This window comes from Ictidomys tridecemlineatus, chromosome X (genome assembly GCF_052094955.1).
Source record: "Ictidomys tridecemlineatus isolate mIctTri1 chromosome X, mIctTri1.hap1, whole genome shotgun sequence".
Lineage (NCBI taxonomy): Eukaryota > Metazoa > Chordata > Mammalia > Rodentia > Sciuridae > Ictidomys > Ictidomys tridecemlineatus.
Genome location: NC_135493.1, coordinates 61,299,925 through 61,327,201, shown reverse-complemented (window position 1 = coordinate 61,327,201; position 27,277 = coordinate 61,299,925). Strand labels below are relative to the sequence as shown.

The 27,277-nt window shown below is 31.9% G+C and overlaps 1 protein-coding gene across 6 annotated transcripts; it reads left to right on the top strand.

The window, feature by feature from the left end:
• The first annotated feature begins 211 nt into the window (after positions 1–211).
• Positions 212–27,020, top strand: Znf711 (zinc finger protein 711). Of its 6 annotated transcripts, none has more exons than XM_040282777.2 (11): positions 212–398; positions 2,149–2,274; positions 3,207–3,348; positions 3,837–3,941; positions 11,412–11,975; positions 18,316–18,471; positions 19,135–19,272; positions 21,260–21,397; positions 22,415–22,462; positions 23,708–23,851; positions 24,335–27,020. In XM_040282777.2, the coding sequence occupies exons 4-11, from the start codon at positions 3,863–3,865 to the stop codon at positions 25,510–25,512; spliced, it is 2,445 nt and encodes an 814-aa protein (XP_040138711.1). In that variant the 5' UTR covers positions 212–398; positions 2,149–2,274; positions 3,207–3,348; positions 3,837–3,862; the 3' UTR covers positions 25,513–27,020. The 6 variants fall into 6 exon arrangements, with proteins under 6 accessions (XP_040138711.1, XP_021584447.1, XP_040138707.1 ...); XM_021728772.3 differs by having other exon boundaries at positions 3,207–3,454; XM_040282773.2 differs by having other exon boundaries at positions 3,207–3,459.
• Positions 27,021–27,277: the final 257 nt, after the last annotated feature.

Below are 27,277 nucleotides of genomic sequence, written 5' to 3'. Positions count from 1 at the left end.
TCCTGCCACAGAAACTCCTCAGGGGCGCGCCAAGATCTGGGCTTGCGCATTTGGATTCGACCAGCGCTGCATCCCCCACGGCAAGTCCGCGGGGTCTCCAAGCACAAACCAAGCGCGGGCTCTTCAATCTCCCGCGCGCGCGCCTGCGCGCGCTCCCTCCCTGGCCCCCTACCCTGCAGCAAGGGTAGCGTGACGTAATGCAACCTCAGCAGCGATATAAAGGAGAACAAGGCGACGCGCCTCCCAGTCGCAGAGTAGCTTGTGATTGGCTCAGGCTGCGGAACCTCGGAAACCTTAATGTGAGGACCTTACGGATCCACAGCTGCCGCCCCCCGCAGCAATCTACATCACGGTCCTAGTCCGACTGGCGGCGGCGTTGGCGGTGGCGGCAGCCGCAGGTAAGGAGACTACTGAGGAGAAACTAGAGGGACCCGGGTCCGCTGTGTTCAGTGCCTCTTGTGTGAGGGGAGGAGAAGCTCACACCCAGTATACAGTGTAGGGAGAAGGGAACAATGGAAGTGGCGTCTAGTCCCTGGGCTTTCCTCACCCTCAGGCGAGCAGTCTTCTCAGCGGCAGGCAGGCAGGGGCTGGAGAATTTGAAGAAAGCAGGGGTCCCCCCCAACCCCACGACACACATATAAACACACAGCCAATCTCTTCTTACCCTAGGCCAGAGCCTCAGAGAACTAAAGCCGTCGTTGAGGCCGTCGGTGGTTTAGGGTGACGGGAAAATGGCGGAAAACAAAACGATGAAGTGAAGAATGCGGCGTCCCCTTGACATTTTTCTCTCAGCGACCCCCCACCATGTTCCTTTCAGTCGCCCCCCCCCCCAGTGTCGCTTCTGTCCCCTGCCCAGGCTGCTGGTGACCTTTGGAATGCGTGAGGGATAGCAGCATTTGAGAGGAAGTGGCACTCAATCGGGCATTTTAGGGAATAGGGAGTAGAGAGCCTTCACAGCCTGCGAGGGGGGTGCTGTGTGCGGCAACTGTCGCCTCCACTAAAACACCACCATTTTGGTTCCCAGCGGTCTCCCACGTAGCAGGGCAGAGGGAGCGGGAGGAGGCTGAGGAGCTGGGCAGCACGGCGTGGGTAGTGTCGGTGGCGACCGCTGCACCAAGTGAGAAGAAGGAGGAGGGGAGGAAAAGATATTCTTGTCTCGTGGGTCTCTTCATTTCCAGTGCGAAGGTTCTCTCCTTCGGTTTAAGATCAAGACCGATGGGTAATATCCGAAAGGGCACGTGTATGCGTTCTGCTTGAAATGATTGAAACTTGGCATGGTCGTGGGAAAGGGAGACTTATGCGGGAAGAGGGCTGCGTCCAAAGCTGCAATACTGCTACTTGCCAGGGTTCCTTTGTCTCCTATCTGCAAATACTACTTTCGCATTCTCTTGCTCTGCCGCCTTATCATTTCTCTTCCGTGCTTCACCCTATTGACAACACTGAGAAGCTTGGTCCTGAATGAGCTATGTTTAGAGGAGACATATGGGAGTAAAATTCTATTTTCGTTCCTCAAGCATTGATGGAAAGATATTTACTTGAAGCATACTTGGTGTTACCTCCATACTGTGAGAATTTTGAGATACACTCTAGAGAAGACTGAGAAATCTAGCTATCTACTAGTTATTGAATGCTTAACAAACCTGCTGTTCGCTTGCTTCATTTATTATTGATCTAATTGAAACTTCCTATATGGGAAAAACGGTGCACTAATTTATTTAGTATTCATACAGTGTGATACTTCTCATAAGTAGTTGAATTATGTGTTGTGATTTTTACACTTCAATTGAGTACTAGGGTGGATATTTTTGTATGGATTTACAAGGATAAACCTTGCTCTTGGTTCTCTTTTCAAAATAATGTGTTCCTAGTGGTTTTTAAAATACATTTTGGAGAAGATATTGGTTTAATCAAGTGTTTAATCAATTTAATCAAATTCTAAGTGTAATAACAATGCACATGTTGCAGTAGATAGTTATTTCTGTTGGCATCTCTTTGATTGCTTTTTGGATAAACACAGATTTAAGCATATGAGCTCTTCCCAACCTCATCCTGAAAGTTGAAGTGTAAAGAAAAACATTCCTAAGTTGTGTAAGGGTTTTGGTTTAAAATGTTTTAAAATATCTAATTTTGAATATATCTTTACAATAGGTAAAAAGAACATTTTCCCAAAGAAAATAACATAGTTCAGAAGGAAAAATAAAAAGAAATTGCTGCAGATTTTACTTTACAATGTGATAAGAAAATCTACAGTTTCTTCAAGGCAATCGTATAAAGGTGATTAACAAATTATTTAATATTTTATTTAACAATTAAACTAAAATTTAAGGCATTTATAATTGTTCTGTTAGTTACGTATAAAGAGAGCAATTAATCAAATTAAAAACCAAATACTACACTGTTTTAAGTGTTAAAAACAAGTCATTATTGCATTTTAATTTATTTTATGAATGTACAGATAATTTATTCAGAACTCTCTTGGCCTCTTGACCTCATTTGCTTAGCAGAAAGGTTGAAAATGACTTGATGTTTGAAAAAAGAATTTTAAAAAGCTATGAATTTCTAAAATTAGGTAATTTTGTTCAAATATAGACAAAGTAATTTTATCTGAATCCTTTGATAAATAGAAATGTCACTCATTGCTGTAGCATATTTATACATACATTGTATATAACTCAAATGTTGCTAACCCAGAGAGGTTCTTCTACCTCTTTTGTATCTCTAGAGCCTTAACACAAAGGAAAAAAAAAAAAAGACAATTTAGCAATCTCTGAGGATCTAAGAAAAGATTTTGTTTTACAGGACAACTTTGTAAAACTTTGATTTTCCGTAACCTCATCTTTTGTGAAGTATATCCCAAAGTAGTGAATACGTCTAAATGAAAATGTGATAAATTCCTTATGAAATTGATATGTTTTGTTTGTTTTACTTAGGATCTTACATTTGAAAGGGAAATTCACATAAGTAATTATAAGAAATAGGTTGAGTGATGGCATTTGGCTTTCTGTTTCTTACTATCTGATGTTCTTAAATATATGATAAATTATTTGAAATGAAATAAGTTGAGCCTTTGGTTTCAAAACCACCATGTGGCTAGCATTATTTTATTAATCATTACTGAAAAAAATCAGTTGTATAATTACAAATGATATGCTGAAACACTTTGCTAAATGTTTGTATGTGATTGATCTTATGTTTACCATATTTAGGAAGCAGTCATGTTTCACGAGTCCTCAAAACTGAGACAAGAGAATGTAGTAGAGTGAGGCCAGAAGTCCTTACTGGTTCAAAGAACTCCAGGGAAACTGGGATAAAACATTTACATTATAAGTAGAACCCCAGGAGCCAGAGGTGAATACAATCTGCAGAGCTCCGCTCCAGGGCTGATCTGGGTCTGGAAGAAATGGATGAGAGCTACTGGATGAAATTCACTAATACTAGACATCTGAGTCCTCTAGTAATGTATAAATATCCCAACTATTGTCTGTTTTCATCTTGTTCTTTTTCTTCTTTTATAACCTATATTTTAACCTTAATCTCAGTGCTGCAGTTTTGTTCTTTTGGTTGCTTCTATCACTTCTCTCTGCCTCATCACCTTTACTGTCCTAATTCTCCATAATCTTTGGTTTACTTCACTACCTACCCCTTCTTTTAATTATGGTCATCACGTAAACCATCTAATCAGGTTTTGAGGATTTTTGTTTGGTTTTGTTTGTTTTGTAATAAGCTTTGCACACCTGGTTGAGAAGCATATTTTCAATTGCCTTTTTTTTTTTTGTCAGAACAACTGACTTGGGCTAAATGTATTTAAACTATTTTTAAAACCATTTCTTTTACAGATATTTTTGAGTGAACTTTGCTAAGTATGGATTCAGGTGGTGGAAGTCTTGGATTGCATACATCAGACTCTAGAATGGCCCATACCATGATTATGCAGGATTTTGGTAAAGCATTTTCTTTGTTGTATTTTTATATTTTTAAAAAGTAAGAACATACTAAATACCAAAAAAGAAATTAAAGAAGGGAAGAATTAACAATGAAAAATTATTCTCTTACTAGGAAAATAAAAGTATAGAGCTTATTGGCTTTAAATAAGCTATGTATCAGTGGTATATTTAAATCATTCTTGTAGTTTGTGGGAGTAAGGAAACTTGGAATATAGAGATAATATGTTACTGGAAATGAAAAGCTTAGGTTGCACATTAGTAAGTACATAATTATGTCATATTATGAATATGTGTGTGTATGTGTGAATACAAAAATTCCCACATGTAGGAAATTTTAAATTGGTTTTCTAACATATTTTAAGTTTCATTGTTAATAAAGCTGGAAAAGGAAGTATTTTCTTCAATTCAAAGTAGTTAGGTGCTTATAAAGTGATAGAGATAAAAATCATGGACTTGGTAATTATTTTTATTCTGATGCTTTTTCCTGAGAAAGTTGTTATTAATAGCATACTGTTTTCTTTTTTTAAATATTTCTTAGTTGTAGATTGACACAATATCTTTATTTTATTTATTTATTTTTATGTGGTGCTGAGGATCAAACTCAGTACTTCACATGTGCCAGCCAAGCAACCTACCACTGAGCCCCCACCCCAGCCCCACATTTTTCTTTTCTTTTTTTTTTTTAGAGAGAGAGAATTTTAATATTTATTTTTTAATTTTTGGCAGACACAACATCTTTGTTTGTATGTGGTGCTGAGGATCGAACCCGGGTCCCATGCATGCCAGGCGAGCGCGCTACCGCTTGAGCCACATCCCCAGCCCCACATTTTTCTTTTTAAAGAAAAAAACTCCCTACTTTTGTGGTTAAGTGTTTTAGTAACCTCTAAAAAGTAGTCATTTTGATAGAGATGCTAAAACTCTATTGATAGTCAACAAAAAATTGAATTCAGGCAGGGTTGGTCTGAATTACAGAGAAGATAGAAATATCTGAAATAGAAAAAGCAGGAAAGTAATCATGAAAACTCAAGATCTGAGTAAAAGCAGAAAAGACAAATGGTAAATCAGGATAATAGGTAAACAGAAAACATGTGATAACAGTTTTTAAAACTGAAATTACTGATAGAGAACTGGAACCCATGATACTTGGCTTAATTAAGAAAATGATACTACTATTTTTGGAAAATGTCATTGAATATGTCATTTGGTTCCATATTGAAAAGCCCAGAGTAATAAGTGGATTCTAGACATGGAGGTTCTGTTTATTAGATGTGTGAACTTGGCTAAATAACTGAATTCACTTTTAAGAGTGGGTTAGACTAAAGAACATTAAGATACTCTCTAGTTCTATGATTCTTTGACACTTCTGTAAGCCTGAGTAAACTTGGGTACATTAAGTTTGAATATGGTAAGGATTGGAAAAGCCTGTGTAGTTAATTGATGATATAGGAAGGAGTCATGAACTTATTCTCCTAAAAGATAAATGAATTGTGTTGAGTTAGAAATTATTTGGCATGGAAACATGTACAAAATAAATTGTACAAGAAATACAACATGGCTAAAAAATAAGAGATTATATGTGGCCTTATGAATTCTTGGCTCAAAAGGTGATAGTTTTCAGCACACTGTAAGACTTTAATTTCAATATAAGCAACTTTTGGTTGAAATGTCAACTCCACTTTTTTACTATTTAAAATGGATATTTTAAAAATGGAAGTTAATATAGTATTTTTCCTGTTTAATACAAAACATAACCTCATCTGTAACAATTGTTAAATTGCCATGACTCCCTTCACTCTTGAAGATGTTCCTTTTAGCAAGTAGAATGTGTTTCCTTCCAAAGAATGAAAATCATCTGATTGATGCTGGTGAATATTTACTTGGTGTTCCTCTTAATTTTCTTTTCCATTGTTCATCCTCAGTGCCTTGAAATATAATTAATCCATTATTTCATTAATACTTTATTTTACTTTAGTTTCTAGGGAAGTAAAACATGCTATTTAATATTTTATACATGTTTTTCCTTCTTTATTTTTATTGAGATATGATTCATACACCATACTACTCACCTCTCTTAAGATTTGCAGTTCAGTGGTTTTTAGTATATTCAGAGAATTGTGCAACCATCACCTTGGAGTAATTTTAGAATTTTGTGTTACCTAAAAAACAAATTAAAACCCCTCATACTCACCAGCAGTTATTCCCCATCTTCTCTCTCTTCACCACTACTAGGCATTCACTAATCTATGAATTTTCCTATTCTGAATATTTCATATGAATGAAATCATACAACATAGGGCCTTTTTGTCTGGCTTTCTTTTACTTAAAATAACTTCAAGTGTCATTCATGTTGTAACATGTTTTAGTACTTCATTCATTTGTATTCTCAAATTGTATTTCATAGTATAGGAAAACAACATTTTGTATATCCATTCATCTGTTGACAGAAAATTATGTTGTTGAAACACTTTTAGTGCATTAGAACAATGTTTTGTTAGACCTAAAGCTTTGCATCTTAGATGTGTGCCCTTGGAGGCATGTGGCAGTGTGCCAAGGCATACTTGAAACCACAGAGTGAACACATCTTTGTATCCCTTTCATTTGAACTGGGGTGAATACACATACAAAAATATATTTACACATAGTCATAGTCACATAAATGTTATGGCCTAGAAAACAAAGTTTTCTTTTATGACCCCTTGTTACTTTAAGAGTAATAAAATGGAAAATTTTGAGAACTCAAGTTTTTAATTGGAAATTTCAAAGTATAATTTGAAGCCCCTTCTTAACTGAATTTAAAAGAGAAATTAAGCTTATTTATTGCAGAAAAAAGTATGAAGCTACTGCTTTCTACTACTATTATACTCTGTGATTTAACTCTGTAATTGTATTTTTGGTTATTGGTTTTATGAAAGAATATGTTCTTTTAACTCCATTTTTAAATTCTTTTAATTCTTTTTTAATTCCATATTCATTAAATTTATGTATAAAAATCAATGCCAACTAAATTGTTTTTACATTTGTTATAATAATTATGTAATAAATAATTAATATATAATTGTTTTATATTTTTTCTTAATTCCCAATTAAATCAATAATAACTAATATTGGTAGAGCCCACTAATATGTGGTTAAGGATGATATTGATCTAATATGAAAGCATACATATTTGCTTGGAAAATAGATTCTAAGCTCTTAGAAGGCAAGAACTCTTATGTTTTTGATATACAGTTGTGACCACAATTTCATACATAGGTGTATGTTATTTTATGAAATGGAAAGGTGTCAAATGAGTATACTCATAAAGAGAATTTTGTTAGGAAGAATTTTGGAAATTTTGATTCTATTAATTTATATATATATATTAATATATATATATATATATATATATATATATATATATATATATATATATTTAAAGCAGCCCTCTGTGCTTTAGTTTACCAATCTGTTAAATTGTCTAAATTCTAACATTTTGTTTGGAATTAGACTTATTCACTTTGAATTTCTGTTAGCATCAAAACTTTGATATTTGCAACCCAATGAATTTAGTGATATTTGTGAAACATTAATATTGGCATATATAGGTAGAACTAGCCAAATAAATATACTACATATCAAGAACTCTAAATTCTATAATGTTCTTGGTTGGAAGTATGGAATAACTACTATAGAGAAAATCTGAACCATTAATCTAGAATTGTTAGACCAATTTTCTGAAAGGTAGTTGAGGTTTAAAATTTTAAACATTGTGATATTTTTATGGTATGTCAGTTTAATAATTGTTTTAAGATTTTAAAAAATATTTACTTTTTAGTTGTAGTTGTCAATACCTTTATTTTAAAATTTATTTTTATGTGGTGCTGAGGATATAACCCAGGGCCTCACATGTGCTAGGCAAGTGCTCTACCACTGAGCTACAACCCAGTCCCTGTTTTAACATTTTGATATTGCAAAATGTCTATATTGCTTTGGAAGTTAAAGAGAAAAATAGCCTTAGATAGTAGTATAAAACAGATCCAACAAATAACAAATTTTATTCCATCACACTGGTAAAACTCCAAATATTCACATTTATTTATTTTTTAATATTTTTTTAGTTGCCAATGGATTTTTAATTTTGTTTATTCATATGTGGTGCTGAGGATCGAACCCAGGGCCTCACATATGCTAGGCAAGCGCTGTACCACTGAGCCACAACCCCAGCCCCAGATATTCACATTTAAATTAAGTAACTGGAGTAAAATGGAAAATACTGTAAGTTAGATCTTTCTTGGTTATGGCATTCATTTCACACTTGTTTTTTCTTCTCATTTATATTTTCCTTACTAGTAAGGTAAATTCTTCATGTCAGTTATTGCTATTACTAAGTGTTTTAAAATTTAAATTAGTTTTTAGGTGATAGGTCTTTTTTACTTTTTCCCTCAAACTATTCTTCAGTAGTGCCCAACTTGCTTAATCCTATACATTTCTTTTAAAACAGTTTCTATATTAAGTAAATAAGCTTTATCTTCCTAGTTAAGTAAAAGAAAAAATAACTAGTCTGGAGTTACACAGTAAGTTCAGTTACTACACTGAACCTTGGGAAAGCGTACTTAGCCTCTCTAAACTGTAGATTCTCCATATTTAATATGAGGATAATAATATCCACCTTATTGTCTTGTTCTGAGAATTAAATGAAAAAATATATAAACTATTATCTGGTTGCTTTGCTCATCGTCAATAATGAATATATCTAGTGTATAGCTTAATAAATGACTTTATTTAGGTATACAATGAAATCTAACAGATAAACTGAAAAGAGGGAAGAGCAAAATTTAATAGAAGACATCTTTATCTGAGTAATATGCTAGAATCCTGTGATGGACTTATCAATTCTTGGTCTAAGATCCTTCAGATCATTTGGTTCAGGGTAAAAAAGCATATTTAGATTTAGTTTGGTTAAGATCTGATTTATTTTTACTTATAAGTTCCCACTAGAAGCTTGATGAACTTAATCCCAGCCACTCCGAAGGCTGAGGCAGGAGAATCACAAGTTCAAAGCCAGCCTGAGCAATTTAGCAGTATCATGTCTCAAAAAATAAAAAGGGCTGGGGATGTAGCTAAGTGGTAAAGTGTCCTTGGGTTCAATCTAAAATAACAACAACAAGATTAAAACAAAAGGCATTCATTATATCTCCTTAGAATCTACCCAGTGAAGTTAATCAGAACCCAGGTCAGCTTGAGCATTATTCTATGCTTCTTTGTATGTACTCTCAGGAACAAACTAATCTAGCAACCCTCTAAAATAAGTGACATTTCCTACATTTTAAATCTTTGGTTTGTAAAATGATTTTTATGAAATAGTAATTTTATTATCTATGTAAGAATTACAGTACTGTGAATTTTGTGTATATAATATTATTTTTTTCTTGCAAAAAGCCATCACATTTCCAGACTGAATGCTAAATTTGAAACTTCTCTCCCTCCCTGTATCTGAAACATGTAGTGGAATAATAAGTGAATAAAATTATTTGTTTTATACAAACTCCCTTTGTCTACCAGATTTGCAGGATCATGGTGTGTTCTTCTGAGGTAATTTGGTGGTTTAGGTGAGAGTTTGAGAGTAGTGACATGTATTCAAGAGAATAAAAAGATGCTCCCAAGAACTCAACATTCCTTTCTTACTTTATTATTTGATGGGCTGAGTTATCCATGGTATCAACTGTTCTCCATTCTTGTTAACTAAATTCCATAGTGGATTGATTAAAAATAGTGAACATTGTACAGCAAATAGCATTCTCTCATAGTTTATACAAAGTGATCATTAGGTATTATAATCAGATATACATAGTTTCATTATAACCAGATCAACAAACACTCTTGTGTACTGTACCACCTCTAAGGGGCAGAATGTAATGATTCCTCATGGATAGAGTTTACATTTATACAGTATTTACAAGGCAAGTGGAGTTGGTATTTACCCTGCTGCTCATGAAGAATATTTACGTTTTGATCCTGTTGTAGATTTACTATTATCAAGACAAAACTTAGTCTAAAATGCTTAGTTTTTTGATCCCCTAAATCAGGTGTTGAATAATGCCTCCCACTTCAGATATAATTCAGGAACTGTCATGTTTATAATACATATTTCATAATGTATTTGTTAACTTTTTTGAACATAGTAACATTTTTGTTCATGTCTTTTCATTTTCAGAAAACAAATATACACTCTCAGGAATTAGGGAAAAGTAGTACATATTATTTTTATTTTCCCTTTACTCATCTTTCTCCAATGTTGACATCTTATATAACCATAGTAGTATATCACAAGTAGAAAATTAACATTGGTACATTACTATTAACTAGAACTTCAGACTTCATTCATTTTTCACCATTTTTACATGAATGTGTGTGTGTAGTATCTATGCAGTTTTAGTCCGTATATAGGATATTGTAAACACCACCATGAATATGCAGAACTGTTCCATCACCATATATATGCTATTCTTGTTCTATTCACACACATATACCACATTTGGCAACTATTAATCTGTTCTTCATCCCTAAAGTTTTATTAACTTGAGACAGTTATATCAATTATTCCAGTTATTTCATTTATACCTTATATATGGAAATTTTAATGATTTTTTTAAAAAAAATTAGTTGTAAATGAACACAATAACATTATTTATTTTTATGTGGTGCTGAGAATGGAGCCCAGTGCATCACATGTGCTAGGCAAGCACTGTACTGCAGAGCCACAACCCTAGCCCATGATGGCTTTTTTCACTCAGAATCATTTTCTGGAAAATCATTCAGGTTGTAGAATGTATTATATTTTGCACCATTTTATTGTTGAGTAGCATTATGCAGAAAGGGTATGCCAGATTGGTTTAATCAGTCGTTTACCTGATAAATGATGATTGGGTTATTTCCAGCTTTTTGTACTATGAGTAATAGCTACTATAAGTTGTTAATTTTTATGTACAATTATTGAACAAGCATATGTTTTTTAAAGTTTTCTGGGGAAAAAAATGCCCTAGAATGCAATTTTTGGTGTGTATGGTAAGTGCATGTTTACTTTTGTATGAAACTATCCAACTATTTTCCAGAGTTGCTTTTACCATTTTACATTTCCACCAATAACATATGAGACATTGAGTTTCTCTACATCTTCACCAGCCTTTAGTTTTATCACTGTTTTTTATCTGTTTCATTGGAGTATAATGGTGTGTCATTATGACTTTTATGTTTTACTTAAAAATAAGGTATTTTATTTTTTAGATATTTATTTAGATTTTACTTACTTTTACTCCAATTCCTAGTTAGTGATATTTTTATTATAATTAAATTGTCAGTGATTTTTTAAATGATATATTTAGCAAGGATATTAATAAGTAATATTTTATAGCATTTGATATATTAAATACAGTACTTTTAATTAATAAAATAACTTTACCTTTTTTTGGATAATTGTTTGTATTATAGTGGCTGGAATGGCTGGTACTGCACATATCGATGGAGACCATATTGTTGTTTCAGTTCCTGAAGCTGTATTAGTTTCTGATGTTGTCACAGATGATGGGATAACTCTTGATCATGGCCTTGCTGCTGAAGTTGTCCATGGGCCTGATATCATCACAGAGACTGATGTAGTAACAGAAGGTGTGATTGTTCCTGAAGCTGTACTTGAAGCCGATGTTGCCATTGAAGAAGATTTAGAGGAAGATGAAGGGGATCATATCTTGACTTCTGAACTAATTACAGAAACCGTTAGGGTACCTGAGCAAGTTTTTGTGGCTGACCTTGTTACTGGTCCTGATGGACACTTAGAACATGTGGTCCAAGATTGTGTTTCAGGAGTTGACTCTCCCACAATGGTATCAGAGGAGGTTCTTGTAACAAATTCAGATACAGAAACTGTGATTCAAGCAGCTGGTGGTGTTCCTGGTTCTACAGTTACTATAAAAACTGAAGATGATGATGATGATGATGATGAAGATGATGACGATGATGTCAAAAGCACTTCTGAAGACTACTTAATGATATCTTGTAAGTGAAACAAAGTCGTCTTTCATTACTCAGGAGATTGATTTATATAATTTGGAAAGATTTTCTGGGAAGGAGGATATGTTCAGTAAAATTCATGGGGGAAACTTTTGAAAATTTAATTTTTTTCAAAGGTGTGTTCAGTTTTTTTTAATTTTTTTTAATGTTTTCAGTTTACTCAGTGAATTTTTATATCCAAAATAAAGTGCTATAGTGCATGTTTTAATATCAGAATAGGAACAGCTTGGGAAGGTATATAAGGATACTGATACAAATTTTTAATGGTAAAAATGTATATTTCAAAATTGGAAGTAACTTTTTTTTCCACTGTTGCTTTCTTTGTAACACAGCAAGCAGTGGACTTGTCAATGCGATTTTGCATAGGAATTTATGCATATTATTTTAAGAACTGTTGTATATATTTTTTAAATACTTGAAAATTAAATCACTCAGATTGTGTTCTATAGTTCTTTTTGTGTGTATTCCATTTGACTAAGTATGTGTGTGTATGATTTATGCAAAACTATTTAGCACATTTATTCAGACTTCTTTCTGAGATCCTTAAAACTTTCCATGTGAGGAAGGAGGATAGAAATATTTTGTTCTCATTTGAAGTGATAGGTTTGCCAGAAAAAAATAGTGATAATAAAAATCTCATGATGTTATCTTTGAAGCTTGAAAAAACAGTGGATCTTTATAAAATTTGAAGAAATTATGTTACAAGTAGTAAAGATTAAATAAAGACTTTTTACTTTTCTGAGGAAGGTTTTTGTTCTATTTAAAAATGCCAAAAAGATTAACTGGGAAGAGAATTACCATATACAGTGTGTATCTATGAATATAGTAATTGCATGTTATATGTGTATCAGTGAATTCAAAACAAACTAGATTTGTTTAATTTGTAATAAATATGATTTTAAAGTCTAGAATGTTAACATTCCTCTGTAAGCACTTTTGATGGTGAATATTTACATTGTTTTTAAGGGACTGATTTACATCATTAAAAATTGTGCAAATGTTATTATATATTCTTAAACAGATGTAGTTTACTATAGCAACTTGATATTTACATCTTAACATTATAATAACTTTGGTTATCATTTATAAAAGAATATGGCAAAAGTTGGTAGTTTCTTATTCATTAAATTGGTCTTAAAGTGACATAAAATTTAGATATCATGTATTGTAAATAGTCATACCTTACATTATCTTCTGATTTGATTCTGCAAAAGTTTTTTTAAACATTTCTGAAATATGTTAGATTCAAATAGTTATCTTAACAATTACCACATATGTCAAATGCAAGGACTTCTGTGCTTCTAGTCTAATATAATTAGACTGAAAATTAAGGAGAACATTATATAGCTCTAATGCTACTGAAACAACTGCAGGATAATTTTAGAGGGAGTGTAGGCTGAGGATTAATTCTTTTTTTTTTTTTTTGAGAGATAGAGAGAGACTTTTTTAGTATTTATTTTTTAGTTTTTGGTGGACACAACATCTTTATTTTATTTTGATGTGGTTCTGAGGATCGAACCCAGCGCCCCGCACATGCCAGGTGAGCGTGCTACCGCTTGAGCTACAACCCCAGCCCTGAGAATTAATTCTTAATCAGTAGAAAAGAAAAAAAAATATTTAAAATATTCATTTAAAACTAAATTCCTTTGTGTTGTAGAAAATGTATCTACAAACACATATACACTACATCACTCATTATCCCTACATCCTACATCACTCATTATCCCTCCATTCTTATCCTTGATTTTTTTTATAATTCTTCCTCTACTTCACCATTTTCTTTTCTCTTAATCTTTTCCTTAATTTTTGATTACTTTTCACTACCACTCAGTTTCTGTTGGCTGTTGTTATCTTTCAAAAATCAGAGATTAAATTACCTTCAAGTGGGACTGGGATTGTGGCTCAGCGGTAGTGTGCTCACCTAGCATGGGCGAGACCCTTGTTTAATTCTCAGTACCAGGTTAAAAAAAAAAAAAGGCATTGTGTTTTAAAAAATTACCTTCAAGTACCTTATTCAAGAAGTCATTTTCTCTCTTTTTCTCTGAAATACAGATTTTCAAAATATCTTAAAGCTGAGGACTTAAGTTAGAGCTTTGTCTTGTTCCAGAATCCCTAAGTATTCCTGTAAGGAAACCTAATCAATAGCTGTGTTTTAGCAGTAGGAAATTTATCTTCTCTTAATATCTTAGGTACATCTGAGTTTAATCTATGCTCAATCCAAACTTCACAAATTCTTTATCTTAGCAGATGGTTAGGATCTCCCACTTGTGCTAAGTAACTTTGAAATTAAGAGAATAACCATATCTTTCTAATAAGACATTTATGGGTGAATATTTTCTTCATGAAAAACTTCACTGGAACAGGGAGCCACTTTAATGCATTTCAATGGCTTTTTACTTAGAAGTGAATATAATTTTATATAAAACAAAAAGTTTGATCTTAAACTTCAGCAATTTCAGGGATAAAAGAAAAAAGTGATTTTAAAAGTAAAGAAAAGAAAAAAGTAATATTAAAAAGTAAAACCACTTTATTAAGATACTTAATTCACACACCATGCTATTCACCCATTTAATGTTTGTAAATTAATTGTTTTAGTATATTCAGAGTTGTATAGCCATTGCCCAATCAATTTCCCAATGTTTTCATTACCCACAACTGAAATTCTATACCCTTTAGAAGTTACTTGCCATGCCATTCACCCACAGGCAACTGTAAATTCAATTTTTAGGTTTTTCTATCCAAAATATTTCATATGTGTGGGATTTTCACATGTGTGGCCTTTTATATCTGGCTTTTTTTCACTCTGCATAATGTTTTCAAGGCATTCATGTCATAGTATGTATGGGACTTCATTATTTTTTATTACCAAGTAATATTCCATTGTATGGATATGCCGTATTTGGTTATCCATTCATCAGTTGATGGACATTTTGGTTATTTCCATTTTTGGCTATTATGAATAATACTGCTATAAACATTTGCATATGAGATTTGTGTGACTATGTTTTCAGTTCTGTTGGATATCTATTTGAGAGTGGCACACGTTGGAAATTTGAATGTGACTATTTTTGTTTTTTCTCCATTGTGAAATATAGATCCTTTGCACATTGCTTAACCCCACCCCTGTAGTATATCAGTATGCTGTATATTTGTATCATATACAGATATAATTATATGCTCCATATAATTTTTGTAGAAGCAGCTTAAAAGTGGTAAAGTTAAAAAGCTTACTTAGCTTTAAAAAGCAGTGTTATATTACACAGTTTGCTAAAATACAGTTTAATCAAATTGTGCTGATAGGTTATAGACAAACATTTAATATTACCAAATTTTGCAGTGTTGGCAAACAATGTGCTTTACTATTTTGTTTTATATTTAATGCTAGTAGAGTAGATTTCTGTGGTGTAAATACAATACCCTCTTATTGGTGATTTGAGAAATAACATTGTAGGACTTGAATATCATGTGCCTTACAATAAATAAAAATGTTAACCTTGAATTTTAGATACTTTAAGTTTTTTTTCCATGCTAGAAATTGAATCCAAGGGTTCTCTATAACAATCTAAACCCCAACCTTTTTTTTTTTTTTTTTTTTTTTTTTTTTTACTTTGAGACAAGGTCTGCTAATTGCAGAGCCTGGCCAATATCTTGAGATCCTCCTGCATTAGCCTCCATGTATCTGGAATTACAGTCATAAATCACTGTCCCCTGCTGGTATTTTAAATTTTATCTTCATTAACACATTTTGTCCTACTGTCCCATATGTGGAACACATATAAAAACATAAATTAAGCAATAAATATACCACTTATGGTAACTTTGAAATAATTATTGTGTTTTTAGAGGTCTATTATTTTGAGGAAAATTAATAGCCATATGATTAGAGCACTTGAAAATATTTTAGAATTCATTGTGAAAATGGCATAAATTTTGTTTTAGAAGTTACTTGTACTAATGTTCAACTCAACAAAATATTATGTGCATAATTGATATGTAATATAAGGAATGCATTCAAGAAAGTATTTTCTAGAACTAGGTTGTGATTTTTATTTTGAATAATGCATTGCATTTCAAATTATCAGATACTATATTTATCCAGTGTCCCATCAGTTGTCCGGTCTGTTTTCATTCTAATTAATAAATGATATATAAGCTCTAGAATATTTCCAACCTATTTTATGCACTTATGTCATTTTTATTGAAATATTTGCAAAATTGAAAACTTGGAACTTAACGGTTTAATAAGAATATTTGAAGATTTTTTTTTAAATCAAGTCTATCAACATGTTACTTTTAGTGACAAATTATAGAATAAATCTTGATTTACTTCAAACTGCACACCAACACCTTTAGTAGTTTTATCATCTATGGACTTAAAATACAGAACAAATTCACTCAGTATATTTCAAAATTGTTCATTCTGAGGAATCTAAATAAGAAATGATAGATGCATTAAACTTAAATCACGAACCTTAAAAATAGAAATAGTAATCTGAGAGAATAGCAACAATAATTACAAAACTTAAAGCTAAAATTATCTTATACATTTTAAATTTTGCCAAAAATGTGTATTTAATTTCATGAGCTTTAATGTAGTGAATGGCAGCTTTAATTCAGATTTTCCAGAGAGAACTGTGGTCACTTTAAACTATTCATATATAATAGAGCAGTGTTTATAAATAACTATAAGTTAGTCCAACTTTAGAGATTCATGTTTTGGACACATTTTAAGATTTTAGTCCTCTCTTTGTAAGAAAGTACTTTTTTTCCTGAAAACTTAATTTGTTTTAATTTTTCTTATAATATTGTTTTCTAGCATATTTTATGAGCTGTAAAACCAATAATATCTTGTACTTCATCATTTTTTCTTTCTTTTTAATTAGTTTTGTTGTCTCCTCAAAATTGCCAAAAATCTAGTAATATAATTAGTTGCTATGATAGAATAAAATATTTAGTACATTTGTTTTTATCATTTGAGTGCTTTCTTCCATAGAGAATGAAATATTCAAAATCTTAAGTGTGTGGAATCATGTGTATTTAGTCACAAAGTTAAAGTAGTTTTTGTAAAGAGAGTTTCTAAAATGTGATATTTTCCATTTTGAAAAGCCAAAATAATATTTTTAAAATTATATGAATCAAATTTGAAACTGAAGTAGGGAAAATGGAGAATTTGACCCATTTAGATCTTCCTGAAAAATTCTAAGAATACCAGGTTTATTGCTTTTTAGTGATAATTTGTTTCTCATAGTTCTGGAATTGTTATATATATTTAGAGCCTTCAGAATTTGATGTTTCTTATGTTTCATATGCAGTACTGTGATATGTGTATGCACATACATATATATGCATATATATCAGATTTTAAATTTAGCATACATTTTAGTTTTTATAGGAATAGTATCAAAATTAAAAATGGTAGGCATATAATAATTAGGGAGAACATATTGCTTGAATTCAATTACTTATGGCCATAGGAAAAAATTATTAATATAATCTATTTATTGCATAGTTCATATATTCTATTCATATGAAAATAATGTTATCCTTAAAAACTGTAGAGCAGAAAATAACATTTAGTATGTATACTTGAAATGTAAGTAGAAGTCTTAAATCTGTTGCTTTACCTTTGTATATTATTTATTTTTTTCATATGTACTGAATTATAAAGTTTTTAATAAGGAAAAGGAGGTGAAAGTACCAAATTTAGCTATTTCCTTTGCATGTGGCTTTGAAATAAAGCATACGTTGCTAAAATTAGACTTAACAAAAAATTTGTGATTTGTATCCCATTGACTCAGTAGAAATTAGAGTATTTACTAAGAATTTATTTTTATAAGGATTTATCAAAGCTTCTTTTATAAAATTTTTGATATGTTCTGTTTCTTCCCTTTTATAAAATCCTAGATTTCATATGCTATTTTATTTTATAAACAACTGCTCTTTAATTTGAGAGTTGTTTATGGGCCTTATTTTATGACTTATATGTTTAATAAATTTTTCTGTTACTGATTTTGGTGATAGAAGATTATTCAGTCTTTTCCACAAGCTATTTTAATTAAAGGTATATAGTTATGAAATATTTCCTTACATAAATTAATATCTGTGAATAGTTTTTTTTTTAAATATAATTGTGATCATGTAGTGTGTCCGATCTTGTGTACTATTTTCCTGTGAAAGAACACTTTGTGGCTGCAAAATAGGTCATCAAATGAATATAGTAGATACATGGTTAAAATACATTATTTAATGTTGCGTTTTGGCTTAGCACACCCTAAATATCAGTAGTACTTTTTGACTGAAATAATTTCCTCTTTATATTTTACAGTGGATGATGTTGGGGAGAAATTAGAGCATATGGGAAACACACCATTAAAAATCGGCAGTGATGGTTCACAAGAAGATGTTAAAGAAGATGGGTTTGGTTCAGAAGTTATAAAAGTATATATATTTAAAGCAGAAGCTGAAGATGATGTTGAAATAGGTACAAAGACTAATTTTAGATTATTGCTATTATATGAATTAGATTTATTCTTTTTATGTGGACTATTCTGAAATTGTCCTCAAAGGACAGATTTTAATAGTTTTCTTGGGTGGTGTATTTTAAAATAGTAAATATGAATATAAAGCAAGAATACAAAATATGTTCTTAGAGTTTCAAACATGAGTATTATAGCTGAAAATATCAAAATGAGTGATGAGAATTTAGAGTAAGAAATTAAAATGAGTATTTAATATCATGAATTCTATAGGCAGGATCTTTGGGATTTAATCTTAGTTCTGACATTTAGCTGAACCACCTTGAGTTACATAACCTCCATCTGACTCTTGTTTCCTTATTAAAATGGCCATAATGATAGGAACTACCTAATTGGGCTATTGTAAGGAATAAATAGGTAGGCAAATATATTTAAAAAAATAAATGATATTTGGAATATAAGTGTGATTTGTTAGTAATTGTTATTTCTCTGATAGCAGAAAATTAAAGTGTAATTTATGACAATTTTCTTCACACTTTGAAGTTTATTTTGGAATTAAAAAAAATGTATTTTTCTAAAGGTAAATAGTTCTTGTATATTCTCTTTATTAATTTAAGGAGTTATTCCCATGATACTTCTCTATTTGGATATATGTTTTAATTTTTAAGGTGGAACAGAAATTGTCACAGAAAGTGAGTACACCAGTGGACATTCTGTAGCCGGAGTGCTTGACCAGAGCCGAATGCAGCGGGAGAAGATGGTTTACATGGCAGTTAAAGATTCTTCTCAGGAAGAAGATGATATCAGTAAGAAAAAAGGGCACTGTAGTAACACATAAGTAGGGATCATGGATTAAAAAAAAAAAAACAAGCAATCTCAGAGATAGAAGCACTGTATAAGAACAAAATTTATTAAAATAAGCCTGACCCTTTGCTGAAAATACATGTATACATGTATCGTTCACATCCACAAACATGAAATATAATATCTAAGTTAATATACTAGAAATACAGAGATAAACAGTATACAGTTCCTGACTTAATGAAGCTCAAAAATACATAGAGAGTTGAATATCAATGTTATATGTTATTGAATATGTTACATATACATTTTCTCATTTTATTCTCATAACTCATCTCTGAGGTAGATGGTGTTATCTTTATTTTATGCAAGGAAGAAAGACTGAGGGAAAATAATTTGCCCAAGACCATTCCAATAGTAAGTTTAGAAGGTAGGATTTGAACTCCTGTCTATTTAATTGTACTACCAGTGTTCTTTCCATATGGCCTTGAGCACTATTGGTTTGTCTCTGGATTTAGCAGGGGAAGGGCTAACTGGTTGTTCTTTTTCTGTCACTGAGAGGTTAGCTATGTAAGTATTCGTCCAAGTTAATCTGCTAAGATCTTGATTTTTTAAATGATGTTGATGGTGTCTAAGAAGTTATTCCTTAAGATTTCTTGGGGCAAAGTACCACAGGATAAAAAAAAAAAAATCCTCAGGTTTCCTTTCCTGTCATGCTTTCTGAACACATTTTACTCTCTGCATACTTTATCCACACCTCAGTATACAGCCCTTCTCTAAGGCTACTTCTGTCTCTTTGACATGTTAAGAAAAAAAAACTATTGTTTTATTCGAGTAGGGCAAGATCCTTCATTTCACAGCATTACCCTGACAATGCTGGGTTTTTACCTAAGCTGCATTCTGATAGCTATTCCTTTCATTTCCTTCTCTAGAAGACATGAATTCTATCCTCTTACATGAATAGTATATCACAGCTGAAATATCAAAACAAATGAGTGGAGAAGATTTGTATAGAGATGAAAAGAGTTCAATGAAATAATTTCCATATGGTTTCTGAATCCTTTATTACTGTATTATTAACAAAGGGGTACAGTAGGAGGTGGGAGACTAAGGTTTAGGTTGGCTGATACCAGAGTGCCAGGGGGATGTGAGAAACAAACCAGAGTCTCTTTTCTGGTAAATGGAGAGAAGAGAAACTTGGAGAAGGAAGGACACTTTTCTAAAGTTATTTTCACATCCTTCTAAATAAAAGAAGATCCCAATGTGTGAATCAAAGAAAAGCATAAATTCAAGTCAGCTTTCTGTTTAACAGGTTACATGTAAACAGATGCTTTCACATAAAGTACATACAGTGGCTCTATATTTAAATATTTTTAACCACAATGTTTTTTTTAAATGAGCCTCAATCATTTTCCTCCTCAGTACTCTCTTAAAACTCAGCTTCTTGAAGTGTGTCCACATGTCTTTGAACAATAGCATTTAATAAATACATATGTATGCATTTACATATACATATATAACCATTTTTGTAGATGTTTTCAATTACCAGTATTTTGATTATTTTTTATTACATGTAATATTGAACATAGTATATGAGATAGTGTAAATTACTTTCTAATGTTGATTCTATGGGAAACTTAGTCTGAGTCTGAAGTACTATCAGGTAAATTTATTGGATACAATTCCTTTTATAAATTTGTAATTCCCAATGGGCCATAAAATCAGTCAAAAATTTCATGCACACATTTTATAAAATTAAAAAGCCATTTTCAGAAGACTTGGATCTGAGAGGAGAATAAGAATTTTTATAAATTATTGTCTCCTAGTGGCATTAGCCTCCAAAAGTGCCTAATATAAACCTACACTAAATTTATAAAATTTTAGATTAACCAAACTGAAATCTTGAAAGTTGAAAGGTTTAAATTGTTTAGAATTTTTACCCATTTATTAAATATATGGGGTTATAAACAAGGAATTATTTCTAAAATTTAGGTTGCGCTGAAATAGCAGATGAAGTTTACATGGAAGTCATTGTAGGGGAAGAGGAAGGAACTTCTCTCCCTGAGATTCAGCTTGAGGACTCTGATGTTAATAAAACAGTTGTCCCTGTTGTCTGGGCTGCGGCATATGGTAGGACACTGGCATTTTTTCACCTGATAAGTACATAACATATGTATTTAATCAGCCATTTGGCCATTAAATGTGCTGTGCTAATGCCACTGTGAGTTGGCTAATATAATAAAATGTTTTGTGTGGACTGATTCATCTCTAGTTACTTTTTGTAATTTTTTTTTTTTTAGTTTTTTTAGGTGGACACAATATCTTTATTTTATTTTTATGTGGTGCTCGAATCCAGTGCCTCATGCATGCTAAGCGAGCACTCTACCACTGAGCCACAGCCTCAGCCCCCTCTAGTTACTTTGTACATGTTTTTTTCTATCACATATTTTGTACTATTTGAAGTGAACTTTGCTTAATACATTTTCAGTACCATCTATTTTAAATACTACATGTATAAGTGCCATAAAACATTTTATTTTCCTAAAATAGGACTACCCTTTGAAAAATTAATCTTTTCCCTTTCGGAAAAATTCATTTCAGTTATTAACACCACAGATAAGATGTTGGGGTTCTGAAAAGCAACAAATTCAGGTGTGCTCTTTTAGAAGTATGTCATGGAAGGTAAATTTATCAAGTTATTTTCTTCCCCTTCTGTCTGTTTTATCTCATTCCTGTGTAATGTACAAGAAAGTCCAGGTATACTGTGTACTTTGAAAAATATTGGTGTTCAAATGCATTAATTTACCTAAACTTGGTTCACCCAAAGGTACATTCATTCTAGAGTCATTATTGAACATCTCCAGGGCTAGAAGTACTTTGAAGAAATAGTTACATAGTTTACATTTAAAAAGTAAAACTGTCCTAAGTATAAACAATTCCAAGAATGCTGACAGCAGCCTTTATTTTCAGTGTGCAAAATTACCTAATCCAAAAGAGTGGAAGAATTTAGCAAAATATTTTTTAATCCGAGGAATGATGGGCAAAGTAAGATTTTAATAGATTAAAATGTGATCTCTAGTAATCACTATAATCAGCATATTAGTTAGTAATTAGTCTTTTTCTTTTTCTTTTCTTTTTTTTTTTTAGGAGATGAAAGAAGAGTTTCCCGAAGGTATGAAGATTGTCAAGCATCAGGTGAGAGAACATTTTATATAAGATATAAGTTAAATATCTGGCTTTATATACTGCTTGGTAAGTAAAGAATAGTTTGAATCTGTAGAAACATTTGTTGGATTACTACTTGCCTGGTCATACCTAATATAGTTACATAGGAATTTGCTTCTTTGGGAAATTAATTTACATATAGATATAATGGGAGTTAATCAGTGAATGCATTTCATTCCCTCAAGATACAGAGTTTACCACACTGGCCATAAAAAGGCTGCTGTGGAAAAATTATAAAATACAAATTATTTGGGAAGAAAAGTAAAAGTGTTTTCATGATATCAGTCATTTGTTAATGTCTTTCTTGATTGGAACTGTTTTCTTAAGTTAGATGGCAAACAGAGAGAGCTAGAGAGATCAACTTATAACAGTTATATAAAATCCATGTGGCAGCACAGTATTTTTTCTTAGTTTTAATTCACTCTAAGTAGTATTTTGTGGTTCATTTTTTTTCTTTCTCAAGGTGGCTTTTCCTCATGACAAACTATTTCATTGTTCTGTTTCTACCTTTGGGAAGAATTTGACTATCTAAACTTAAATGTAGATTTCACAGAAATTGATGAGATTTGTATATTGCAGTACACAAGCTAACCTGAGAGTTTTATAGATCTACAGTTTTAAATTAAATTGCATAGCACTACAATAGATTTGTGAGAACTGAAGTTGTATTAAGGATTTTATTCCCTATGCACTGATTCCACTGAAATTGTGGCAAATTGCCTGCCACAGTTATTTAAATCTCTAAAACCTACCTTAATACCCATCACATCAAGTATAAGATTCTAAAGCACATATATAAGAGGTTTAATTTTTCATGCATTACATGTAGTTACCATGATTATATTCCTTCACTGATATATGTATATTTCTTGCTAAATCACTATGATTTTATTAGCTACCTTTGGTGAGAAATTGGTCTGATGACAAGCTTTTTAACAGGGTCCTAAAATTCAGTTTCTTATGTTACATGTATCTCATCAGTTTCTTCTTTTAGGAGGATTAAAGTGATAAATATTTTGACATTAATTTCATGTGATATCCTATTCAAAGTGTTTACATGTATACAACTGTGAAAGAGGAAAAAAAAAAAGAGAATGAGAATGTGAAATTCACTACTGCAAAGGCAACTTGGTACCATGTCATTTGTAGTAATTAATCTAACAAAACCAAAAAAGTGTATGCTATGTGTTTTAACAGTGTATTGATTTTTTCCAGGAAATACTTTGGATTCAACATTAGAAAACAGAAGTAGTACAGCAGCACAGTACCTTCAAATTTGTGATAGCATTAATACAAACAAAGTACTTAAACAGAAATCCAAGAAGAGGAGAAAGGGAGAAACAAGGCAGTGGCAAACAGGTAAATACTCCGCTTTATGAATATCATAATAATTGGAGATGTGCAATTATTTTTTATAACCAAAGAAAAAAATCTGTTGCTTACAGGTAGTCATACTTCCCACGTACCTGTTTGAGTATTATATAGATAATTGTTTTTTACAGTGTGAGACTGATATGTAATAAAACTATGCTTGTCTGCTCCTTTTAAAGATAATTTTCAAGTTGATTTAATTAAAGGTTGTCAAATTCTGGTTTTCAAAATATATATATGATGGTAGCATTTTGACAGGTGAGTGGTCTATAGTAAAATGTGCCACTCATTTCTTTCCAGTGAACTACTTTACCATAAATTTCTTTTCATTTGCATTTTATCTTGTAGGATTTTATTCAACTAATAGAGTTTTCACATAGTGAATACTAGCTAGTTTTGTCACCTTTGTTGTAAAATCCTTTAAAACAGTCTGACCAAATGTCAAATTTCCTTTGTTTTTTTTTTACCTAGCTGTTATAATAGGTCCTGATGGACAGCCCCTGACAGTATACCCTTGCCATATTTGCACAAAAAAGTTTAAATCCAGGGGATTCTTAAAAAGACACATGAAGAATCATCCTGATCATTTGATGAGAAAAAAATATCAGTGTACAGATTGTGACTTTACAACTAACAAGAAAGTAAGTTTCCATAACCACTTAGAAAGCCATAAGCTTATAAATAAAGTTGACAAAACACATGAATTTACAGAATACACGAGAAGATACAGAGAGGCTAGTCCACTGAGTTCAAATAAGCTTATTTTAAGAGACAAGGAGCCGAAGATGCACAAGTGCAAATACTGTGACTATGAAACTGCCGAACAAGGACTGTTGAACAGACATTTGCTGGCTGTTCACAGCAAGAATTTTCCTCATGTTTGTGTTGAATGCGGGAAGGGTTTTCGCCATCCTTCTGAACTCAAGAAACATATGAGAACCCATACTGGTGAGAAGCCATATCAATGTCAGTATTGTGTCTTCAGGTGTGCAGATCAATCAAATCTGAAAACTCACATTAAGTCTAAACATGGAAACAATTTGCCATATAAATGTGAGCATTGTCCCCAAGCATTTGGTGATGAAAGGGAGCTTCAACGCCATCTGGATTTGTTTCAAGGACATAAGACACACCAGTGTCCTCATTGTGATCATAAGAGCACCAACTCAAGTGACCTTAAGCGGCACATCATATCTGTCCATACCAAGGATTTTCCTCACAAATGTGAGGTCTGTGATAAAGGTTTTCATCGTCCTTCTGAGCTCAAAAAGCATAGTGATATTCATAAGGGTAGGAAGATTCATCAGTGTAGGCACTGTGACTTTAAGACATCAGATCCATTCATTCTTAGTGGTCATATCCTTTCAGTTCATACTAAGGATCAGTCATTGAAATGTAAAAGGTGCAAGAGAGGGTTCAGACAGCAAAATGAGCTCAAAAAGCATATGAAGACCCATACTGGAAGGAAGATTTACCAATGTGAGTATTGTGAATACAGCACTACAGATGCATCTGGCTTTAAACGACATGTGATCTCAATTCATACAAAAGACTATCCACACAGGTGTGAATTCTGCAAGAAAGGATTTCGAAGACCATCAGAAAAAAATCAGCATATTATGAGGCACCACAAAGAGGCTCTTATATAATTATATCAATATAAAGAAAGAAGCTATTTACAAAATAAGATATGCCACTTTGGAGGAAAATCTGTTTTATCTGGTTTCAAAGCTTGATATTAAACCACAACTTTACATTCTTTGTATTAAAGATCTTAAAATATTTGAATTGACAGGGGAATCTCATAGCCCTTTGAAAATTACATAATAAATTTAGAATTGTTTTAGCAAAAACTTAAATGTCTATTTAATAGTATTATATGCATAATTAAATTACAAAGGGGAAAAGTAAAGACAAATACCTTATTGGCTGATCATACTGAGACAAATGTTTCTGAAAAGAGAATACATATTTGAGGAGTTTTAGCAATGCTTTGCTTTAGCAAGCAAGCCTCACTTTTATGCAATTTTAGAAATGGGGTAGGGAAATAAAATACAGTCATCCATCAGTCATTTAGTCATTGAGCCTTTTATATTGTACCTGGAAATTGAATTCCAGAAAAGGAAAAAGTTTTGTGTATTCATTCAAATAAATTTCACTGAAAAACAGGATAGATTGATTCAGTACTATTAAAAGAATTTCAGAGCAGCTAATATTTTATCACAGGATAGGATGTTTAAAATACAGCATTCTGTGCTGAAATCTAGGGTAAAGTCTAAGGACTAAACTTCCCTTTTTTTCTGATGTTCAAGTTTATTGTTCTGTATGACATATATGACAAAAGTATATTTGAGTCAAATGTGGCTTTCTAAAATGGATGCAACTGTAGTGTTGCAAACAAAATCAGCACTATATTTCTTAATGATCTAAAGATTAAACTGAGAGAACACTTTTCTTAAATATAATGTTTAGAGGTTTTTTTAGGGCGTCTTAGCAAGTATGATTATTCTAGTCTTACTTGCTTTAATGTTTAAAGGTGCAATTTTATGCCATTATTGAAATTTTTGATTTAAAAAAACTATATACCATGTTATTAACATGCATTTTCAATATGAGGCAGTATTTGTGTGGTATTTAACAGAACAATATGCTGCCAATAGAGTTTGGAGGTGGATATTCAGTTTACAGTGTATAAATTTAAAATATGCATCCCTTTAACAACGCTTTGTGTTAGCATGCTGCAAATCAAAATGGCGCTTATATTAAAAGCTGGTTTAGGGAAATTTTAATGAAAACCCTGTTCATAAATGTAATGCATATGATGTGTACTTTTAAGTTTTAGTTGCTTCATGTTTACATTCAGCTCTTCAACATAATTAAAATGTAATTTTACTTCATGCTATATTGTGGCTTTGTGTTTCAAATAATGTTCACTTTTCTTTTTTTTTTTTTGCACCAGATAAGAATCAGTTACTTGAGAATATTTTTGTTAATCTTTCTTAACTTCAGAATATTAAATTTGGAAAATCTAAAATTGTGTGTTATGTGGCTGTAAATGATGTACACGCTGTAAAATAAGATTGTCACTGTTATGTGGGATTATTATTTCTAAATGTTACTCATTGAAATGAGCATACAATAAAAAGCATTTATTGCACTTTTAGGTTTTTATGAGCTTATTTAAAATTGAGTTGTAATGTTCATTCCTTATTAAAAGTCTTTTAGCTTAATATTTATCTTAGGCAATTTGGACTTTTTAATCATCTTATTGAGTTTTGTGAATTAATAATAGTTTGAGCTAGGAATTTAAACAATTCTGGTGGCAGGTTTATTCCTGAAGAATGTATGTTATTTGTTAAAATCATAATGAAGTGCTATATAGTTGCCCATTTTAGAGTCTTGAGATTTAGTAGA